The sequence below is a fragment of the Pseudoliparis swirei genome, chromosome 11 (genome assembly GCF_029220125.1).
Source record: "Pseudoliparis swirei isolate HS2019 ecotype Mariana Trench chromosome 11, NWPU_hadal_v1, whole genome shotgun sequence".
Classification (NCBI taxonomy): domain Eukaryota; kingdom Metazoa; phylum Chordata; class Actinopteri; order Perciformes; family Liparidae; genus Pseudoliparis; species Pseudoliparis swirei.
In genome coordinates, this window is record NC_079398.1 from 2,201,516 (window position 1) to 2,223,191 (window position 21,676).

The following is a 21,676-nucleotide window of genomic DNA, read 5'->3' on the forward strand; positions in this document are numbered from 1 at the left end:
TAATTAATTACAATTAACTGCTATTGTAAGTACATGCATGGCAGTCAGCTGAACTTATTCCTCAAATCTGTTTTTTCAAGGGAATCAAGTGTCTTTATTTTTCAGCCTTTTTGACACCTAATTACATTTATATTTATAGTATTTTATACATAGTTATTTATATTAAACTTACAAAGAACCTTTGAGGAAATTATGGACTAATTGTTTTTATTCTATCATTAAACTTGTAAACTCTGCTTATCTAAAGGTACAAAATAATCTTAAATCAGTCCCTGGCTGAGCCGATGTGTGAGTGTGTAAATATGTTTGTACCCAAGTCTGCCCAGCTGCTCCAGCTCAGGCACCGGGGGTCCGTATGTCACAACTTGAAGGGGCTTGTAGAGGTACAGAACTTCCTCTATCTTGGGAGGAGGCTGAAGAGACACCGTCTGATGCTGGAAAAAACACACAGTGAGACAACACTCAACACAGGACAATAGTCTCCATTGTCTTAGTTTAGTATGCAGTGCAACCCTGGAAACTACAGCTATGAAACAATTATGATGACACAAACAGGAAAAAAGCATTTTGAAAAGGCACAATGTCAATCAAACTGCAGCATTAGCTCCCACCAGTTCTTGACTAACTGGTTTGGCAATAGGAGTTTTGTCTGACAACATTTTCCCTTTCCCCAGGCACTGCTGGGACAATGACGGAGTATGTCTTTAGTTTTGTTGTCTACTCGACTATTATGAAATTAAGCAAATCCTCAAGATTATTCAACAAAAATATTTAAATGCTGCGTCTCTTACAGTCAATTAGACCTGTGGCGTCAAGCTGAAAAAACTGTAGTCTGTTTTATCAACCCCTTCAAGCCGTAAGTACTCAAAGTTGAGATTTCAGTCGGGCTACTCCAGTTCCTAATGCTCTTGACCATGGCGATGGAGTGAGAAACTTGATACTTCTTGGAGGACACAGTAGAATTGTTCGATTTGGGGCTCTGCCATCAAAGGGGAATTTCCACGCTGCGTCAGACCACTTTGTTTTCTCCAGCATTAAAGTAATGAGACTCAAAAGATGAGCCAGACTCATGAAACAAGCCTGGAATTAAAAAGATGATGTCTAAACAAACAATTACTATTTTAGAGTGTAAGCAAAGGAACTCACAGACAAAGGAGAGATAAAAAAAGATAAGGGAGAGAGAAAAGAAAAGAGTAGTGGGGGAGTGTAAACAACAGAACACAGAGGGGAGCTGATGAAAACCAAACTAAACGAATAACATGTGCCCCACGGCCTCAGACTGCCTGCCCTCACACATGGCCCACGAACACACACACACACACACACACACACAGAGTTAAAGCAATGCAGGATTTATTTTTACATGATGATCAACTCTGACTCCAGTAGACGTGTCTTATCCATAAACAGCTATTTAGTTGCTTTTTCAGAAAATATACTCCATCATGATATATCACAATATAAAATGTCAGACTGATACAGGATGTTATCCATATCGTCCAATCCCGTTTCCCAGAATGGGATTCAACCTCCTCAACAGGACGAGTCTGAACCTGTTGCATACAACGGTGGTTCATACATGCAGATGGCAGATCATCACTCCAAACAGAACAAGTGTTTCGGTAGAATACACTTTTAACTGCTTCTGAAAAAACTAACTATAAAAATAATTATCATCTGTTCCATGATTAATTATTTTTTTATATAATGAATCAAATCAGTCACATTAAACTCTTGCTCGTTGGCTGTAAGGGATGCCAACATGCGGCATTTAATCATGTTGGGTCACTTACAATAAAGAAAAAATAGAAGAAACAAAAAAAACATAAAATAATGGACTGATGATCAAATATTTTAGCCTTTTTAAACACTATTTAAATGCGTTAGATTGTTCCTTTAAAACACAAATGCTAGACACACACTTCTCTATGGCTTTCATTTAACCTTTAACCCCAAGGTGCCAGTGATCCCTTCTACAGTCCCATCCATTCATCCAACAGTGGAGCCCGACCACAGGCTAATGAAACCCAGACCAAACGACCCAAACCCAGGAACTCTCCCTCACTTCTGCACTCCTGCAGTCCCTCCATCCATCTTGTTTCAGACTTTCAGCACTGTTTCACTCCTCTACTGCGCCAATCAAAGAGATGCACTGGGAAGACGGGGTGCAGGGGGACGCACAAGAAGAAAACGTAGAGCAAGAGAGGCAAATTGAGTTCCCGATAGCTAAAGAGCAATAAATCAGATTTTTGAGCGACAGACAGAACAGAGCCAACCCCCGACTCTGGAGAAATGTCTGTTGCATTCCTGTGCAAGGGCACCTTGAAAACTGGCAGACACATCATGAACAAACACAGCATAAGACATGCATCCACAAGAACACGCTTTGCTCTTCGGAATAGATTTACCAAAATGTGTAAATTAAAGTGTTGTGTTACTCTTAAGCCGCTTTGATAACAGATGAGCCGCCTGACAGTCCACCCATCGCAGAGCGGTCTCAGACGTGCTCCATCCTCCACCTAATAATGCTGTTGAAGCTTTCAATCATTAACCCATCATGTCCTATTAAAAGCCTGTGTGAATTACAGCATGTGAATGTTGTTTTTCAAATGTTCCGGTGAAAGAAAGCAACAGAAGGGAAGAGAGAGGGGACCCCCAGCCAGGCCCAGCAGAGCAGAAATGGCTGAGGGACATGGGGCCACTGGAACAACACCGATGAAAGAGCCAACACAAACATCTGCTTTTCACATCACAGAGGCCCACCTTACTACCTATACAACATCATGTGTGCCTTCGTGGTGCTTTAAAGTGTGTGTATAACTGGTATTTAAGACTCTTATAATACCCTTGTGACACTAAAATGAAACTCTGGGGGTCATCAATCTTAATAAAACCACAGGGGAGGATGATTTGAGTAAATCACAATTGCACCAGAGAGACTAGTCCTGCTTCTCCTGGTATTGTGATCCTCCTACTTTTAACTTCAGGTCCAGACAGAGTTATATTGCTATGATCTAGACATACCAGCTTCAATTTCTGGGAGTTGAATCATTTTTAAAAGGTTATACGAGTCACATCCCTTTTTAAGAGACGGACGGGGTCAGGAGTGCTCCTAGTTTTTTAAACTAACTTCTTAAAACTCATTTGTATAGATGTTGTCTTTGCAACATTCTTTATTTTATGAACTGCCAATAACCCGAATGTTTTGAAGTATTACTTCTACTTCCATGCTTTGACCATTTTTACTTTCATATTTTGCTAAAGATAGAAAGTGATATTCAATAATAGAAGTCGTCTTATCCAATGTCCACAATGCCGATCTTGATCAAAAGCTCAGTGGTCACCAGCTCAACTCCTGGGTGACCACGGAGAATGCCACCAGGAACACGTGCTACACACACACACTGCACGGTCATCAGCTCTCTCCTGGCCCCCCATCTCTCCTCTGACTTTGCAGCTCAGCAGGACACACCAAGGTCGCCGAGACTCAGCTCTCCATCAGCACCCCACACACACACACAGACACACACAGACACACACACACGGACGCGCACGCCTACACGCTTCCCGAGGGTTTGAAGGGGCCACAGCTGGCTCCAGAGGCCGCTAGGCTCTCGTCACTAATGCACAAAGTGATAATGAGATCAATGAAAAGGGAAACAGCGGTCCTCATAACACAGAGGATAACATAAATAACCCTTGTTCGGGGCCATCTTAGTGTCATCCCTGCCGCAGCCCTCACTTCCACCTTCTGCCCTGGCACCGCCAGTGCTTCTGTATGGATAAAGAGCTTTGTGCTGCCCACACAGCAGCAAGTGTAAAAGCTGCTGCCCGCACAGTGCCTCCCCTCGCCTTACCAGTTTAAATATAACCGCCGGTCTAATGGCAGCTGCCCCCGCGCATAGCTCCTAAAGCTGACAACTCCTTTCTCTGCTAGGCTGGGCTAGGCCTGTCCGTGGGTAAGGGGTGCCGAGGCCAACCTAACAGGGCTAAGCCAGGGGCAGAGGTGTGAATGTCCACATGTGCTGGTGCCAATCAGGACTGAAGGTTCTCTTTACCCCCCGGGCTGACCCCTTTTCCACAAACCTCCACAGCTAACCTACATGCCAGCAATCCAATAATGGGGAAAAGGCCAAAGGGCAAGGGGCTATGCACTCGCCCACATACAACTATTTGTTTGTGGAAATGGGTGAACAAAAAAATTACAACAAAAATATCTGTGTCTGGTGCTATTTGTATAAAGAGTGTGAATAAGGAGATGAAGATAGTAAAAGAGTGAGTAAGGGGTTGGGGGGGGGGGGGGAGTACGGAGCGACACCTCACAGGGGAAACAGGTTAGGTCAGTCTGCCAGAGGAAAGGAAGGCAGAGCTTGGCCTGTGCTGACGAGTCCTTCTGCCATGCAGAGGTCACTGTAGAGGACGACTTAACCAAGTAAACCAGGCGTGAGCAAACAAGCTCACACTCTGTGTGTGTGTGTGTGTGTGTGTGTGTGTGTTCTATGGTATTCAAATACCACTGCCTAAGTGTAGAATGGAATACAGCCAGAGAGAACCCAGGGTTATTTCAGTCAGCTGCACATCTATGTTTAGGGATAAACTTTCCACCCACATTTGGCTGACTGTGTATGCGAGTTGCTCTTTGTTTGTGTGTGTGTGTGCCTCCTGCTTTCATTAGGTGCCCATGCTGGCCTCGTCAGGTATGTCAGCTGCTCTGCCGCCTGTGAGGAGTGAAGCAGTGCTGGAACCTAGGACCTTTCATCTAAGATGGCGCTGAAAGCTGCCCCAAGGTGGAGAGATTCCCCATCGGTCAATGCTTTCAGGAATGGGAGACTGAAGCAGCTGAGGACAATTCCCAACCTCACCCATACGCGCTTAGACGAGAACTCACTGGCAACAACAAACAAAGCCAGCGTGCTTGAAAACTAGCAAAGAAACATTTATTCATACAATTCTTAAATCAAATATAAATATATATACTTTTAGAATAACCCTCACCTCATGGCCACGTTTTGCTCAGAGCAGGTGGCAAGCACAACGACTCTCGTCATCAGGCTCGGCCCTGAAGCTGGTCTTATGTGTCAGACAACAATAAGCAAACCTGTTTAAACAGTGAATAGTTGCCTCCCTCCTTCACAGAGAGTCTCTTTTGATATTAGCGGACGTCGATTTTAAAAAGACACTTTATTCTTCAAAGGGTGTTTACTCAGAGTGGGTGAGGGGAGTGTACGTTCAAGTGTGTGTGTGCATGCACCCGTACATGTGTCTGGGTTCAATAGAGTGCCTACAAAGTGAGGGATTAGCGAGGGATTCTAGACCATTCCTGAGGCAAGACCAGGCCCATCCCACCTCACATCCCACCTGGACCGAGACTACTTTCTCTCAGGATCGGCTAACTTCCTCAAGCATCCATTCACCAACATGTTAACACGCAACCAGAATAATCGGGATCAGGGTCGGAGTCTCCTTCACCGACCTCAGGCAAAGAGTAGTGCCAGAAAAGCTGAAATGTCCCCTTGCATATTCCCAGTAAACAACATGTCACAACTAGATGCAATGTTAGATCACTTTCTAAATAAAGACTTGGGAAGCTGAGGAAGATCGGCATCCTCGCGTTCCGTGGATCAAATGGCTTTCAGACTGGCAGATACGCCATTCCTGCTTCATGAATAGTTTGATTTTGTATTAATATTTATTTGGGAGTCATGTGTATCACAATTTCCAAAGAACCACTCAAGGAAATGACAAGTATGTTTGACCAGGGGTCAAAAATCCAAAGACGATTCCATTTACAAAGCAGAGGAAAGAAAAAAAAACTATCATGATTATTAAAATGTTTTAACATATTCCTCCTGGATGAAGGTGTAGGGTACCTTGGTGTTAAACGAAGCGTTGTTCAAGCAGCCATCACTCAGATGCATATGTTCTAGCAACATTGCACAGATGCTATGGAGGCAATGCATATATATGTATTCTACTTTAGAGGTTGAAGTGATTATTGGAGCCTTGACTACATTAATCATGTTCATCTATTGTCCGTGTTAGGAATGTGTAGAGATGGATGCCTTATCGACCGCAAAACAAATCTACCCAGGTAGATACCCGTCAGTGAAGAGGAACACACATCTTAAATGTGAAAAAGGCACATCATGGAAACGTGTACTAAGTTTGTAAATGTGTTTTTACATTTGCCTCCCCTTAATTCCTGTAGAAGAAAAAAAACTGGAACAAGGCACCACAAACTCACAGATAAATGAATTCCAGCGATGTGCAGGAATCCACCGCTCTGTGTTGAAACCCCACCAAGTCAAACAGAAGTCATTCTTATGGACTCTGAAATGAAGGAAAATCCAAACCCACACGTTCCCCTGACTCAAGTCTCACAGTGCAACAGAGCAGATGCATGGTGAGAGTTCTGCTACACCAACAGGAGCTCCGGGACGGGAGGATGAAGAGAAAGGGGAAGAAAGAAGTGAGGAAAAACAGCCACAGACGGAGCCAAGAGCAACACAACCGCGCCGCTTCTCTCCATCAGCAAGTTTAGCTTTATGCTGGATATCAAAAGAGAGTCTAGTACCAATCCTATTTTTGGGAATCAATTCAATGTGTTTCTACTGGTGGTAGATGTACCAGTTGTCTCTTTGGGGTTTAATGAGTAAATTAATGCTTCTGTTAATTCTCCCTGATTATTACTGCATTGGAATATCTAATCGAGTTCTTTCAAAGAGCCGTGTCAGTGGAAAACACATTACAATGGGCAGAATAGGCAAACAAAGACGGTAAAACACAGAGCGAGTGGGGTTATACCTGTGCTTGAGCCTAGGTGAGTACGAAGCAGATATCTCTCACATGCTTCACTAAACTGTGGGAAGACAACCGTGCCTCATGAGGGTTGCTGTGAAGGGGGTGGGCTGATGACAGAGGCTATCTCATCACAGTAAAATGAAAATAAACGGCTGAAAACCTGAACGCTAGCCAAATGGAAGGTCTCTTTAGACACAGTGAGCACAGAGCTGCAGCCCTCAGAGCGGCCGCAGCCGTGAGCCCACATGCTCTGTGGGTCCCACCGTTCACCCACAGGAATGTGATGACATGAAGGGGGAGGGCTCTGTTCCCACAGCGAAGACGCACCAGCCATTAAGGAACATCTTCACTTTGCGGGTCTGGACTGTTATCAGCACTCTATTGTCAACAAGCACCGCACATGAACTATAAATTATCACTCTGCTAAAATCACACCAAAACCCAAACTATTTAAACCCAAAGTACCTCCAGCAGCAGATAGAGGTGTACCACCATGTGACCATAACCTGCATGGGCTCATTGTAAATATAGTAGTCATTGGTTCTCTTTTCTCTCTACTTATGGATGAATTTTCATCTCTATTGCACATTAATAACTCTGCTTTCTCCCCGGAGTCCTTTTGACTTCACGCCTCATAGGGTCCGACGTCATAGATCCCATCTGCCTGATGGATCATGGAGGTCTGGATCGTGGAATATGCCTACTACCAACTAGTCATTCACTCTGTCTTACTCATTCATTTTGTTGTTACTGTGTTTTAATTAGTGTATAATGATTCCTTCTGTACACATGGCATCTATTACATCTGTCCATCCTGGAGAGGGATCCTCCTCTGTTGCTCTCCTGAAGGGTTCTTCCCTTTTTTCCCCGTGAAGGGTTGTTTGGGAGTTTTTCCTGATCTGATGTGAGGTTCTGGGACAGGGATGTCTATGTGTACAGATTGTAAATCACTCAGACAAATTTCTAATTTGTGAAAATGGGCTATACAAATAAACTGAATTGAATTGAATTATGATATGTACAGCTTCTTCAAGCGCTCAGGTTTCACTCTGGTCAACCTGCAAGAAGCCAACTCTGACAAATGGATGCAAGTTTGTGTTCAGACCCACGTTACGCCTTCTTGAAAAGGTGTGGGCCCCTCATCAATGATGGGTAGACTTCTGAAAAGCTTTAATGATGGAAAAGCTCAAAATAACTCTTTCACAAACCTCAACTATAAAGTAAAAGTTACATTCTGTTTTAATATTTTTTGTGTTTGAGGGCCAGAAATCTTCACAAGTCATTTTATGCAGGTCTCAAGTCTTTGAGTCGAGTGCCAAGTCTCTCTTTGGAATAAGCGTTTCATCCGCTGTGCATCAGGTCACAAATAGCCACGGTGCAACGGGGTTATTTCTAGGGAATGCACTTTGTAATGCATGGTGATTATCTGACATTTATTTATATTCAAGTATTCTTTTTTTTATTTTATCGACATGAAATCATTGATAAGATTACCATAAAATATCATACTTGCTACCTGGAAAGCCTTTGTTGCCTGTATCTGTTATCTTGAAATTAACTTTCTTTGATAGGAAGGGTGCTGCTTTGTTTTGCCTTCTCCAAAAGCACAGGTACCCAATACAATACAACTATTCCTGCAGCATCTATGAACATAGAGTAAAATATACATATATATTAACTTATTAAGGAGACCTGTCTGTAAAGCCAAACGAGACAAAAGACAGACATGCTTTGCACAACGAGAGGATTCTGTTAATATATCAAAATCAATAAAGTGATCATCTGACTTAGACGTTTGTACTCTATGAAACCTACATTTGTATCGCATTGACTAAATACACTTGTTAATATGGAATAAATTGTGAAAGGGGCGTTGCAGGCTGCATTCCAACACTGCTCAGTGGCATACTGAGCAGTTACTGGATTCGAGTAAGTAGAACAGCCAAGCCTTAAAATGAAAAGGTATTTGCATTATTTTCTCTATTTTTGCATATACCCAACTTATTAATATCTGACTCAAGTGTTGTCTCTTTGTGCTGTAAGAGGTATTGGTTAAAGCTCTCCTGCATAACTGTAGACAACTTGGAAAACAGGTCGCTTCAGTTAATGTGGCAAAATGCATATTAGATAGACGAGTTGAAATAAGGTTTAAATGGCAAATGTAGGAAAATAAAAAGTAAAAGTACAGTTCCTAAAAATAACTCCTATTTTACTTGTTTGTGTTTCAAAATACCCTGATCCTTATTAATTTGAATGAACCCACTTTCTGTGGGTGACAATGCAGAAGGATTCTACAAAAATATTCAGAGCTTCCCTAATTTTTGCACATTTCTGATAAATTACTCTGCAACATGAAATCAGTATTTCGACTGTTTACCTCTCGTTTGCTGAAGAGAAAAGTTAAACAAATTATGTTGAAAACTTTGCAAACGCATCCTTGTCATATCAAAAAGAACAGTTGGCATCTGATGGGCCTTAAAACTCATATATGGATCCAGCTGGGATTCCTGGATTATATTTCAATCTCTCACAAGTACCTGGAATGACACACCCCCACCTACCCACCATTGCATTTTTTTGATAGCAGGGCAAGAGTCCATCACTTCGAATTGGTGTGTACAGTTTGAGCTGGCATTAAATGTCTAATTAGTCTAAAGTTGCACTCACCATATGGATTCCAGTTGAGAATAGACTGGTAGGTTTGACGGTCTGTTTCTGCTGCTCTATCTGGGTCTCCAGCTTGGCAGCACGGACCTTGTGTTGGGCGAGCAAGATGGTGGCAGGAAGTTGAGACTGCTCCTGGTGAGACAAATGGGATTTGGGATTTTATGAGAATGTTAATCTTGTTGTGTGATGCATGCCACAAAGTGCTTCATCGGGAAGTGCTGGTCAAAAACAGCTTGACACTTGCATGTATTTGTTGAGTCCCATCTACACCGGCCCCCATCAGAATGGGGTCCTTTCAGGCCACATTATCGATGCAAGCCATATCCACATTACTGTGGCACTGCAGGGGACGCAACAAGTGCACTGCGCCGCCTTCACCTTCACTAAAAGCAAGGTCGGACATTTAAATCTCTCAAGTGGAGTGTTGCCAAGCACTGAAGTCTAAGAAAACAAGCTATGATACTTTGTTCACCGAAAGGTTAGGACATTTTTGATGGGGTGGACAGCAATTGTAGGACAGTCTAGAGGTGTCTTAGCATTTAACAATAAACCAAAAGTCATTTAATAGCTTCCAATACATCTGATATCAAACATTTACCACTTAAATTCACGCCAGTTGGCTATTTTGGACAGGTGGATGTACTGCTTTATTTGGATGACATCCATCAATCCATACATGATTCTCATTCTACAAAGATATTGAGAACAAAGTTAATAATTTTTAAAAAAAGGCTGCAAACAAATTATTTAAAATGCATGTTTACATTAGATAAAAACAATAATCACGAAGTATATCACATGTTCCGAGTTCAGAGTTTTCGTTTACCGCTAGTTCAGCAAACAGCAACAAAGAATCTAACATATGCGTGTTGGTGTATCTGTATGAGAACAGTGAGCTCTCTGACCACAGGGATGTACAGATGTCAAAGCTCAGGACAGTTCCCCTCGGGGGGGTAGGAGCTGATCTCATCTGCCTACAGTCAACAGGCCCTGTGCCTTAAACAAACAAACACACAGCTTAGTCTGCTATCTGTGATGGTCCTTCAGCAGCCCGCTCTGCAGGAACAATCACTTCCAAAGCCTGCAGCTCAACACAATGGAGCCAGGAGGCTTTGGAATCACAGAATGAAAACAATGCAATCCCCTAGCACAATGAATGGTAATAATCTCTTAATGATCCACAGCAATGAACCCTCAGGCTGATGGGGTGTGTGTGTGTGTGTGTATGTGTGTGCTCATGTGTCTGTGCGTGTCAAATATGGAACATCTTCCAAAATGTCAATGCTTTTGTCTTCACCAGACTGTGGACACATGTACGTGGACACATGTACATGAAACATGTGTGTGTGTCTCACCAGTTCATCCAGCAGAGCCTGTTTGTTCTTCCTCTTGGCCTGGAGCTGCCTCTGCTCCTCCTGCAGCAAATCCAGTCTCCGCTGCTCATTGCCCTGCTGCTCCAACAAGATCAGCTCCTCCACTTCCTCCTGCTCTCTTGTCTGGACGAGAACAGGGATGAGGCAACAAATGGTGCGACATATTTGACCCAAAGGCTGAATTCCAACCAGCCCCTGCAGGCCATATTGTACTTGACCCTACTCTCTTACTTCTCCAAGGGTGGGAGCAAGCAAGAACAAAAATGCCTACCAGTTTATATTTTAACTAGGGCACATTTTGAAATTCATTAATCGCGATTAAAAGTTTTTTTTTTCTTCTAAAGACTAAATCTTCTAAATGAACGAGTAATCCCTTCAGACAGCGTGTATTTTAGACACTTGTTTAATTGTATTCTTTTTTTAAAGACAAAACTTCACACAGAGCTGTGTTTTCAAAGAGGCTCCTACATATAAAGTGCCAGCGAGGTATTTAATATCGTGGATGATAAATTGTTTCTTCAGTGAAACATCCAGATTAGTAAACAAAGATGTATTAGAGACCCCATTGGTCCCGTCATCTTTAACACTGAACAACAGCAGAACCAGTGGCCTTGGTAAACTGACAAATATGTAATGTTAACCCTCTGGAGGCTGGGCTCATTTTCTCAATTTTACAAAACAATGTAAATTCACCTTTTAAAGGCTTTTGCATGTGACACATCCCAGTGTTTCCCCCCACCATTCTATCAGGGTGAGGCCCCGCCCCCCTGTCATGTTCTCTATCGCGCCAGATTACAGCGGAAGTAATGTAAGGTTCTTTTCTTAAAGACGTCTTTGTTCTTTTATTTAACTAAACGTCTGTTGTTGATCGTCTCTACAGCAGCATGTCATTCTGTCTCCACGTGTCGTTATCTCTTCTCGGCTCTCCGTCTCGCACGCCGCAGAGCTCCATGCCGGCGTGTCTGCGCGCACATCGGGGCGGAGCAACAACAAAAAAGTCACCTGCACCTTCCGCCCCGCGTCACCGACACGTCGCCCTCTGTTTCTCTGTGAATATCGAGGAGCAGACGGAGGGAAGGAGGCGGACTGCCGCGGCTTGACACTCAGGGGAGTGCAAAAACGTCAACGCACACCGGAAGTAAACAAAGTTGCGTTAAAATATTTTAGTGCGTTAATCGCGGCCAAATTAATCGCATAGATTAACGCGTTAATGCTGACAGCCCTAATTGTAACATGTAATAAGCATTATTATTGAAGGTATTATATATGTTTGGGAAAATACTAGTACATACCAGTTTAACCTTATTCTTCTGGATGAGATCTCTGTTCTCCTTCTGGTACTGCTCCATCTGCAGCTTGGTGCTCTCCACATCGATGTTGTTGGTCAGGTTGTACACTACATGAAGCAGACACAAACCAGCATTAAAGGGGACAGTATACTCCATTAGAATTGATTTTGGATCGTGGAACAGCTTCAGAGCCCCCTCCCCGCACAGGGGGGCTGTGCCGACCATTTCTGTAACCTTCCCAAACTGACAGTCCGACATTCACATCCACGGATTGGCCAGCTGTGCGGAGGTGAAAAAGAAGCCAGGGTTTGAACTTCTCTCTCAGCTCACTTTTCAAGTGAACAACTCAGTGCAAGAGTACGTACGTCTTTCAGGACGTTCAGGATTTGTTCAGGTCTGAAAATATGCACCGTTATGCCAATTTCTAGATGATCAGTGTCAGTGTGTAAATCAGCTGCCGTTGAGATTGCAGTGAGACGCGGAGAAAATGTGATGTGGTGCTCTTCGCAATAAAACATCTTTGATGGGACGTGTCGAGTCTCGGCCAATCAGCGTTAAGATGTCGACAGCGTTTGGGGGTTTAGGTTTCTTGAATGTCAGCCCGCTACATCTACTGCTGTCACGCTGCACGGTGTAGCGATGCTAACAAAGTACCCGTACGTTAAAAACGATATGATTTAGCATATTTTGAGTATCGATACTTCATTAAGAGAGCGATCAGAGCGCACGCGCTGCTCCGCTAAATACTGTCTGCACGCACTGCGCTGCACAGCTCTCACAGCGAGTGGCGTCAAGAGGCGGAGCTTATGAGAACTGTGGGAAAAATATAACTTCAAGGCTGCTTAAGAGGGAAGTTAAGGAGAATTTTGAATGTTTAAATGGTTAAAAATGAGGGGGTGGTCAACTTAGAGTGCACACATAATATTACAGGTGCACCAGGCCTTCTGAAATGCCATCAATTTATAATTGGGACTGGACACCTGACTTTAACATGACATTCACATTAGTATCTCACTGTCTAGGCCCGGCCTCCCTGTCCCACTCGTCCCATTGATTTTGAATTTAGACGTTGTCACCAAAAAAATTAAAAAGCTTATCTAAACTCAGGGAAAGTTTGGGAAAAATTTCACCTGGGAGTCCAAACTGCGGCTGCAGGCCACCTAAAATCTGTTGCCTGTTTTCAATAGGCCCGGGAGGAATTCTATGAATTAAACTAGATTAGGGCTTGAGCATACTGCTATTAAATTGCAGTCTTAATCTCTTGGCAGAGATATCAATATTTACCATTTCTGCCTATTCTGTTTTTAACATCTAAATATTCCACTTAAAGATTACATCTTACAATTACATTTCCATTGCAATCTTTTAAGTGGGCATTTTAAACCAGAAACCATTAAGGATTTGGCATTTTCTGCCTATTTCAAATTGACTTATTTACAGATTTACAAATAACAACAAAGGCCGTGGACTGCATTAGAGTTTTAAAGTTTTACATTATTTTGACTTAACCCTTGTGTTGCCTTTGGGTCAATTTGACCCGAATCAATATTACACCCTCGTGTCGCTTTAGGATTAATTTGACCCCATTCAATGTTTAATGTCGGTGTTCTTTCGGTAGTCAACAAACAAACATAAAGTGCCTCACACTTAAACTTGGAAAACAATATTAATTCTAATAATTTTCTGGAGGTTTTAATTGCTGGCGTCAAATTGAACCCAAAGGGTAAAATATGTTAGTAAATATAAAGGGAACAGGAGGGTGAAACATTGAATCGGGTCAAAATGACCCTAAGGCGACAGGAGGGTTAAATATTTAATCGGGTCAAAATGACCCGAAGGCGACAGGAGGGTTAAATAGAGCAGCCGATACAGACATACTACTGTTTAGTACTGTTGTGTAGTTATTTTAAAAGGGAATACATTTACTATGGCAGATGATATTTTCTATTCTAGAAACACAGATTTTTTTTCTGTGTAACCGATCGCAAACTATGGATTTACTATTGTTTGGTGTGTGTGTGGCCGAAAATCAAAACAGTTTGGTCAACTGTATGTAACCTTCATGGTTTAAAAGTGTATAATACAAATAGTAGAATCAACCCTATTTGTAGTTTGAGGTGTCCTGTCAAAGGTTTTACAGACGTCTCTAATGCTGGTTTATAGGGAAAAATGATTTTGGGTTGGTTAGATTTTGTTGCCGCAGCTTTGGTTGACCACTGGGACAAAGTGGCAGAGAGACTGATGGCCGTATAATACCCAGCTCTCTTGATACATCCGTGCTTAAAGTTCATGGTGGGTTGCCAGTCAAGATGCGTTAGCGTCACACTTATAGGCATCCCTTCTTTGTCTCAGCATGAGGGGTACAAGTCCTACCTGTGTCCTCCAATTGCTCCAAGTAGTCGTTATATTCTCTCAGACTGGGGAAGTCAAAATCTCTCTTGTTGTATCTGCAGAGGAAGAGCAAAACTGATGAGACAAATAGGAAAACCCGATGAAAGCAAATATACGCCGGCATTAATAGCCTCCATTAAATCAACCATTCGAAAATACCATGTCTGCATACTGGCTAATAGACACACATTATATGTCAATTAAGGGGCTATTAAAGAACAGATGAGAGGGAGAGAGGGAAGGCAGGGAGGGGCTGAGGAGTAAAAACCTGGCAGGGAAAAAGCCTTCCTGTTTGGGCCCCCCCGGGGAGACTCATTGTCTACAAAACAAACAGTGTAATGAGCAAGACAAAGGTGGCTTAAGAAGTGGGAGGAGGCATGAGATGACACATAAACACGCAGAGCCACACCCCTCACCCTCTTGGTCCCCCTCACTCACATCTTCAGCACCTTCTTGCGAATCTCCACCTCCTTATCGACAGCCGGGTCTTCGAAAAGCTGCACGCGGAAGTTGCTCTTCCTCAGGGGCGTGTCACACTGCACGCAGTTCCCCGAGCCACGCGCAAACAGCATCTCCACACAGTTCTCGCATCTGAAAAGGGAACAGAAAAAACCATCACGCCGAGTTGAATGTTTCCAGCAGTGACCCTCCCAGGCAGCCCTGAGAGACAGTTGTAAGCATGGGGTGGGTGTGTGTGGCTGCTGAAATACAATTCTCCACACAGTAAAGTCAATCTGTGTTGTTTCTTTCATGTCTGCAAGTTATCATCAGGCACAGTGGGTGATAATGGAGCATATGAATATTTCCCCTAAGTGCTCAAAGATGGCTGGGATTATTATTGGAACGTCGATTGGACTGCCTCCTCCTCTCAGACAAGAGGAAATTAGTCTGACACCCCATCAGTGGTGCGTCTGTCTGCACTGGAAAAAACATTTGCTTTATTGTTATTTCAACAGACATCAGTCATGCCACGTATACAGAATATGATAAAATACTGCTCTGTCATTGACAGTGTAGTCTATCATTATAATAATGGACCGAGTCTTTTAGCCAAAGTAATACAGATGTACAGTTGCAGTGTTTTTTTATATTCCTTACTTCATAGGTGCATTTAAGTATTTTTAGATGAACAGTAATTTGTGTGTGAGGCTTTCATTTATCTGAAAATGTAAGTTTCTTATCTAAAAGTAGTATCAGTATTTTTAAATGCAATCGCAACCGTTGACCTTTTTCTGCCCGAAAATATCATTATTTTTCCTGACAGTGCCATAATGAAAGGAAGCTGTATTATGGAGACGTTAAAGCCACATTTTTAAATACTGTGGAAATCTAGGCAGTTATTGATCAAAGTATCTACTATAAATCTTTTTAATGGGTACAATTACTTTCCAAGACAAATACGTAGCAGGACACCAGTCATAATGACTTTTTCCGGCAGCCTTTAGGTCCTCGTATAATTCTAATAAGTAGAGAGCCCCTCCCCTTCTGACCAACTCCGGACAAAATAGTCGGAACATTCTTCGGACGGTGTTCAGAACTTTACGGTAAAGCTCAGGTTCAAACAGAAAGGTTTATTTCATGCACTATGACAACTGTCAGGCCTAGCTAAGGGCACCTTGAGCTTAGCCATCAATCACATATTTATGCAAGTAGGCATTTCCCCATCTGTCACACTCAAGTGAGGAGTGGACGCTTAAAACAATGGGAATGTTCCTAAATCGCCCCTGATAGGGTGGAGGGCCTGGATAAACGTTTGCACAGTACACTTCTATAATTAAGTCTCTGTGGAGCTTTATTTCCACAGGAATTCACCTTCTTGCTCGCAACCACCTTCACAAAAAAGGACCATCTGGTTTCCAAATGTCACTATCTGCTTTTGAGCACAGACAGTTTTCATAATAATATGGAGCCAAGTTAGTGGGGGGAAAAAGACAGATTTTAAACAAATGTCATTAAAAGTATGGTTGAGTCATTTCTTTCCTGAGTCAAGCACTGGGCTTGAGACCTGGGCCTTGTCAAAAGTCTATTCGAACAATCACGACAAAGTCATCCTGCGAGACGTTTCACTTCATCAGCAGGATTCAAACAAAAGAAACAGTTAAAAGGTGAAACTGCAGAGCTATGAAGTTTGTCTGTTTACATCTAACGCCTGAGATATGGGTCAAACAAGCCCAACGCGTCAAGTATGACACCAAGCTTTCACAGTCAAACAACAAACAGATGTAACCTGCATTGCAGGGGGAGTATCTTACAAGCATGCCAGATTAGCTGGGCTTGGATGAAGCCACTAAATAAAAAATGAATGACAGACAGAAACATCTGCGTTGTCCAGTTGGCGCTTAAGAGCATGAAGAGTCCCTGCTCAAGTGCACCATGGAAGAGGCAGATGTTCCCTGTGGCCCCAGGCTACCAGAGATGTATAGGCCTGGCCATATGGAGGTAGATGGAGGGATTCAGCTTGTTTCCACAGGCCCACAAAGAGGCCATTCATCAACATGGGACGCCGAGTGGGGCGTAGCTTGCCCCCTGCCCCATAAATGGACCACACATCAGAACTCTCCAAAGGGGAAATCCTGTGTAACTCTAGAGCAAAGAGGTGAACGTCTAAGAGGGAGGGAGGAGATTTTAGAGTCGATTTGCAATCTTACTTCTGAAATACTCCTCCTCTGAAAAGCGACAGCTTTTGGATTGTGTACCTGTTGCCATTCGTAATCAAAGAGGGAACTCAGAAAACCTCTTGCCAGGCTGCTGTGTTGCTTGAGCATACAGAACAGACAATTCAGTAAGCCAACAGATCTCGAGCAGCTTGCGATTCTCTGTGTCCTCGGGCTGTTGTTGCTGACTGAGTCCTCCCTACTCCTCCCTCTCTCACCTGTCCTGCTCGGAGCTCGAGGCTCCTATCTGTCCCATCTGCAGCTGTCAGCAGGTCAAAGGAGGGGGTTAAAAGGGAGGGTGAAAAGGGTCCTGGCTCAGCAAAGAAGCCTTCACACCATCACGGGTGACCCTGTCGGTGTCTTCGCCTTCATCTTACGCAACAAAAAAAAGCACAAATAAAATAGCACTATGAACACAAAGGAGCATTGTTCCCTTATTTGTGCCATAAAGCTCGTATTCCTTCCAGAGGAACGACTGAGTCCCGACAGGGCTGGCTTCGTGTCGAATTTAAACCTGGTATGACTCTCTGTGCTGCCCTGTGACCTACAATACCTGCAGCAGCAGAGTTACAAAATGCTGAGGCCCAGGAGTACGATTGCTTACACAGGAAGCTCGCATAGGCTTGTCTGATCTTAAAAAAATAAAGCTTAGATTTGGTGTACTTTACAGTGAATTTATTTGAACCTTTAAACAGAACCAGGAGAGCCTTTTCCGCTGCTTCCAGTCTTTATGCCGAACTAACGCTCTCCTCGTAGCTATGGTCGTATTTATCTTCTCAGCAACAAAGCAAATAAATTCATTTCCCAGATTATCAATCTATTCCTTTAATTTTCTAGGCAACTAGTTTGTACTGAATACTCAGACAAATGTATGTTATGCCCATCCATGTCTATCCATGGAAGAAATTAAGATGTATATGAACTTCTGGAATTCTGTAAACCTGGAAAAACTTTTCCTAATGAATTATGGATTATCTACCTAGAAAGAACAACTACCAGATGCAGAAAACTAGCTTCTACTTATTGAGATGTTTCTATTCTCTCAACCTCATCTAGGAGGGCGGGCTGCTCGAGTCACCACTGTATATCTAAGCTACTATCAATGCGTCGGTGCCCAGTGTCAAATGCCAAAGGACATGGGTCCGATGTCATTGTGCAAAGGTAATAAAAAAAACACATAAAATGTCCCGATGACATGGATACAAAATGTGCTGGGGATTAAATTTAGATGCATGCTAGAGGTGGAAAAGCGTAATACTGCATTGCATCACTTGGTCAGTGTGGACTGGAACAGCCACTCAATCAGGCCACGGTAGAGCAAGTCTTTTTTCAATTACTTAAATAGATAGATTGTAAGTGCCTTCATCATCTCAAATGTTGATTGGAAAAATAAATGTTATTCCCTTTTAAAAAATAAAGAAAATACCCGTCACATTTTCGCAACGCCCAAGGTGACATCTTGAAGATGCTTGATTTGTCCATCCAAGCCAACAAATAAAATGATATTTATTTTTCCAAAATGATCTTATTAAATGGAGAGCAACAATGAATGCTTTTCGCTTGGTTTATGATGAAAACAATTTAATATATTGTAGATTACTTTTCTGTCTCTTTGCTATTCGACTAATTGTTTAGGAAGTTCAACACCAACAAGCAAGCCTTGAAATTAAGTGCCGCAAATGAATAGGATGACCGACATGTTCCTGCTGACATGAACAATTGTAAATGGAGGTACATCACTCTGCAGAACTAGGCAACCAAAAAGTGCACTTTGTACAGCGTCCCGTGTGCACGGACACATTTGCCTTTCTAATTTCCTATTTTGTTTTACATTTCCCTCTTTTGGCATAAATCGGGAAAACACATTGCTCACGCCGCCGTGCAGACCTCCAAAACTCCTGAAGAAGCTCCAAACAAAAAACCCAAATGATACCAGTGATGAAAATACTAATGCAGTTTGAGAGTACAGCAGGTTCCAAGTGGTGCATTAATTCACTGTTGCAGCCGCTCTGAGGAACAAATCCAAGGTGACCTGGGCTAGGACATCCAAATTGCTTCATTGCAGAATAATTTTAATTTTCTGTGTGGAGCCCTGCACAGACAGAGCCGGTGAGTTATGAGCTTACTGACCTGATGACAAAGCATGGCCACTTTCTGATGGTGCGGTCAATAAACAAAGAGGGTCAAATAGATGCCCTCATCAGGCTTCCACCGTCACTGCATTGTGCTCATAGAGAGCATGGCCCCCTCAATTAAACCACCAGGTTTATAAACAGATGACAAGGGTAAATATTGGAAAATGCACAGCGGACAAAATTGACTGTAAGAGCAAGAGTCCTGACAAAATGGTGACACAATTAAAAGTGATTTTAGCGTGATAATAAATACGATCAGTTTAAAATACTGCTTCTGCAATTCATTCAAGCAACCCAGGCAATCGTCATCACATGATTCTTCTGATTAACTGTAACTTTAAAAAAATAAAACACCTTTAATTTGATAGTTTGACTAAAAGCAAAGACTTGCTTACATTGTTTTATGTCATTGGATTGGATTTACTTGAAATGTAATCTAATAAAATGTTGTCAAATTAAGGATCCATAATCAGGGTTATGAGTTAAACTGCTGAACCGAGCAAACATCGGGTCGTAAGGGAGTAAAATATTGTTATGTTTAAGAATCAGTCTTGAGATGGTTAAGTTACACAAATAGGTGGAAATTATCAAATGTAGGCTACATTTTTAATTACTTCAATTATGTTAGGGTCTGGGACTAAATTCTGCCTTGTGACTATAGTGGGAACCAGCTTTAGACACGCAACATGATTCATCGGTTGTATGGAACATACCTGTGATCATGCAGTGCAGTCCGTGTGTAGATTAGATTGTATTTGTTCATTTAAAATGACCCTTTTTATCATCTCTGGAAAGTGTGGTACTCATGTGGTTAACACTTTAGCAACATCAATCACAATTTTCTCTGAAGTGGTAAACGTCAAAAGACATTTCATATTTCAGAGGACTGAAAACACCTTCAGTGGTCCAGTGTGTGTGTGTGTGTGTGTGTGTGTGTGTGTGTGTGTGTGTGTGTGTGTGTGTGGTTTTAAAAGGGTACACATAAGCAATGATTTTATATTATTATTAACAATGATTGGGAGTTGTCATAGAACATACACCCAACTATAACTTTCTAACTTTAGTCTTTACAAAAAATAATCATAGTTAACAATGTTAATATTATATTAACGATACAAATGGTTTATCAGGATGTCATTGTTTCCACCCTCATATAGTAACATTATTAGAGCGCATAGAAACCCGTTAGCTGTTAGCTTAAAGCTCGTGAGGCTGAAACTTCGTTTTCAACATGTGATGCACGTTAACTAATAATTCAGATTTTAAGGAGAATACAACGCTTAATTAATGTGGTAATAGCTTAATAATAAGACTTAACCGCCTGCTTTAGGGTTTTATGGTGTCAATGAGTGTATATTCGCACAAACTAGGGGACATTAGCTCCAATCTGAACTTTCTTTTCGCTGATATAAATAACTTTACTCACAGCGTGTGGCCGCAGACGTTCACCATCAGCTTCAGAGACGGATTCCTGTATTTGGTTGTTTTGCATCTCGGACATCCCTGGTCGTCCATTTCTGTGTGTGCAACACAAAGTACAAACTTGGAGAGCAATGTCAACAACTAGCAGCTCTCCTCTCCTGTCACTTTCCCGGTGGCGAACTGCTGTGTTACACAGAATGCGGTCCGACTGGAAATGCCATTAATAAGATCAGTTCCTGTATAATCATGACCTCTACGGCGGTGGTGTCCACTCTGTGGGCCAGGTACACCCAGGGGTCCATGGCGGGACACGGTGGGTCTGAGGTAAAAAAAAGCGGAGTGGTTTATTTTCACGTATCGACTTACAAGTCGTATTTAGAGCGAATGTATAACATGTCTGTTTTGATTATAGGTTTTACCTTCGTAATACCTAGATTACCCACATGTAAAACTGGACTGATTCATAATTCAAACAAAATCTCTCCAGATGTTACTCACTATGGGCTTTTAGTTTTAGTTGGATAAGTAACTGTTTATATTAAGATTATAAATTACATGACCTAACCACTAAATTTGGTGTATATGTCGTGTGATTTATTATTTTAAATAAAAAAAGTATGATGAAGATGGAAAATTATGATTATAGTATTATAGTTATAAAAGAGTAACACTAACAGTTACGTCTTTTTAAAGGTTATAGCTTATGTATATTTAATTATTCTAGGATAATCAATATAAGGCCAGGACACTATATGGGTATATTGATTTGCTTATATTGATATTGATCAACATCAAATTATAGACTCCAGTGCCCCACAGAGGCAATTAGTATTTGCAAAAGAATTTAAATTTAAAAAAATTCTCAGCTTTCAAGTTAAGTTTTGACAGGATAAATACAGAATTCACGTGGCTGTCGATGGATTAATATACCTTATTCTGAAAAT

At 42.1% G+C, this 21,676-nt stretch overlaps 1 protein-coding gene across 1 annotated transcript in view; it reads right to left on the minus strand.

Moving 5' to 3' along the window:
• Positions 1-20,889, minus strand: part of mnat1 (MNAT1 component of CDK activating kinase) — a 32,945-nt gene extending 12,056 nt beyond the window's left edge. The window contains exons 1-7 of the mRNA XM_056427206.1: positions 20,737-20,889; positions 14,960-15,112; positions 14,504-14,577; positions 12,134-12,237; positions 10,824-10,964; positions 9,469-9,600; positions 313-434 (exon numbers count right to left, since the gene is read on the minus strand). Of these exons, the coding sequence (XP_056283181.1) occupies positions 313-434; positions 9,469-9,600; positions 10,824-10,964; positions 12,134-12,237; positions 14,504-14,577; positions 14,960-15,112; positions 20,737-20,825 (815 nt within the window). The 5' untranslated portion in view covers positions 20,826-20,889. The remainder of the gene's footprint in view (positions 1-312; positions 435-9,468; positions 9,601-10,823; positions 10,965-12,133; positions 12,238-14,503; positions 14,578-14,959; positions 15,113-20,736) is intronic.
• Positions 20,890-21,676: the final 787 nt, after the last annotated feature.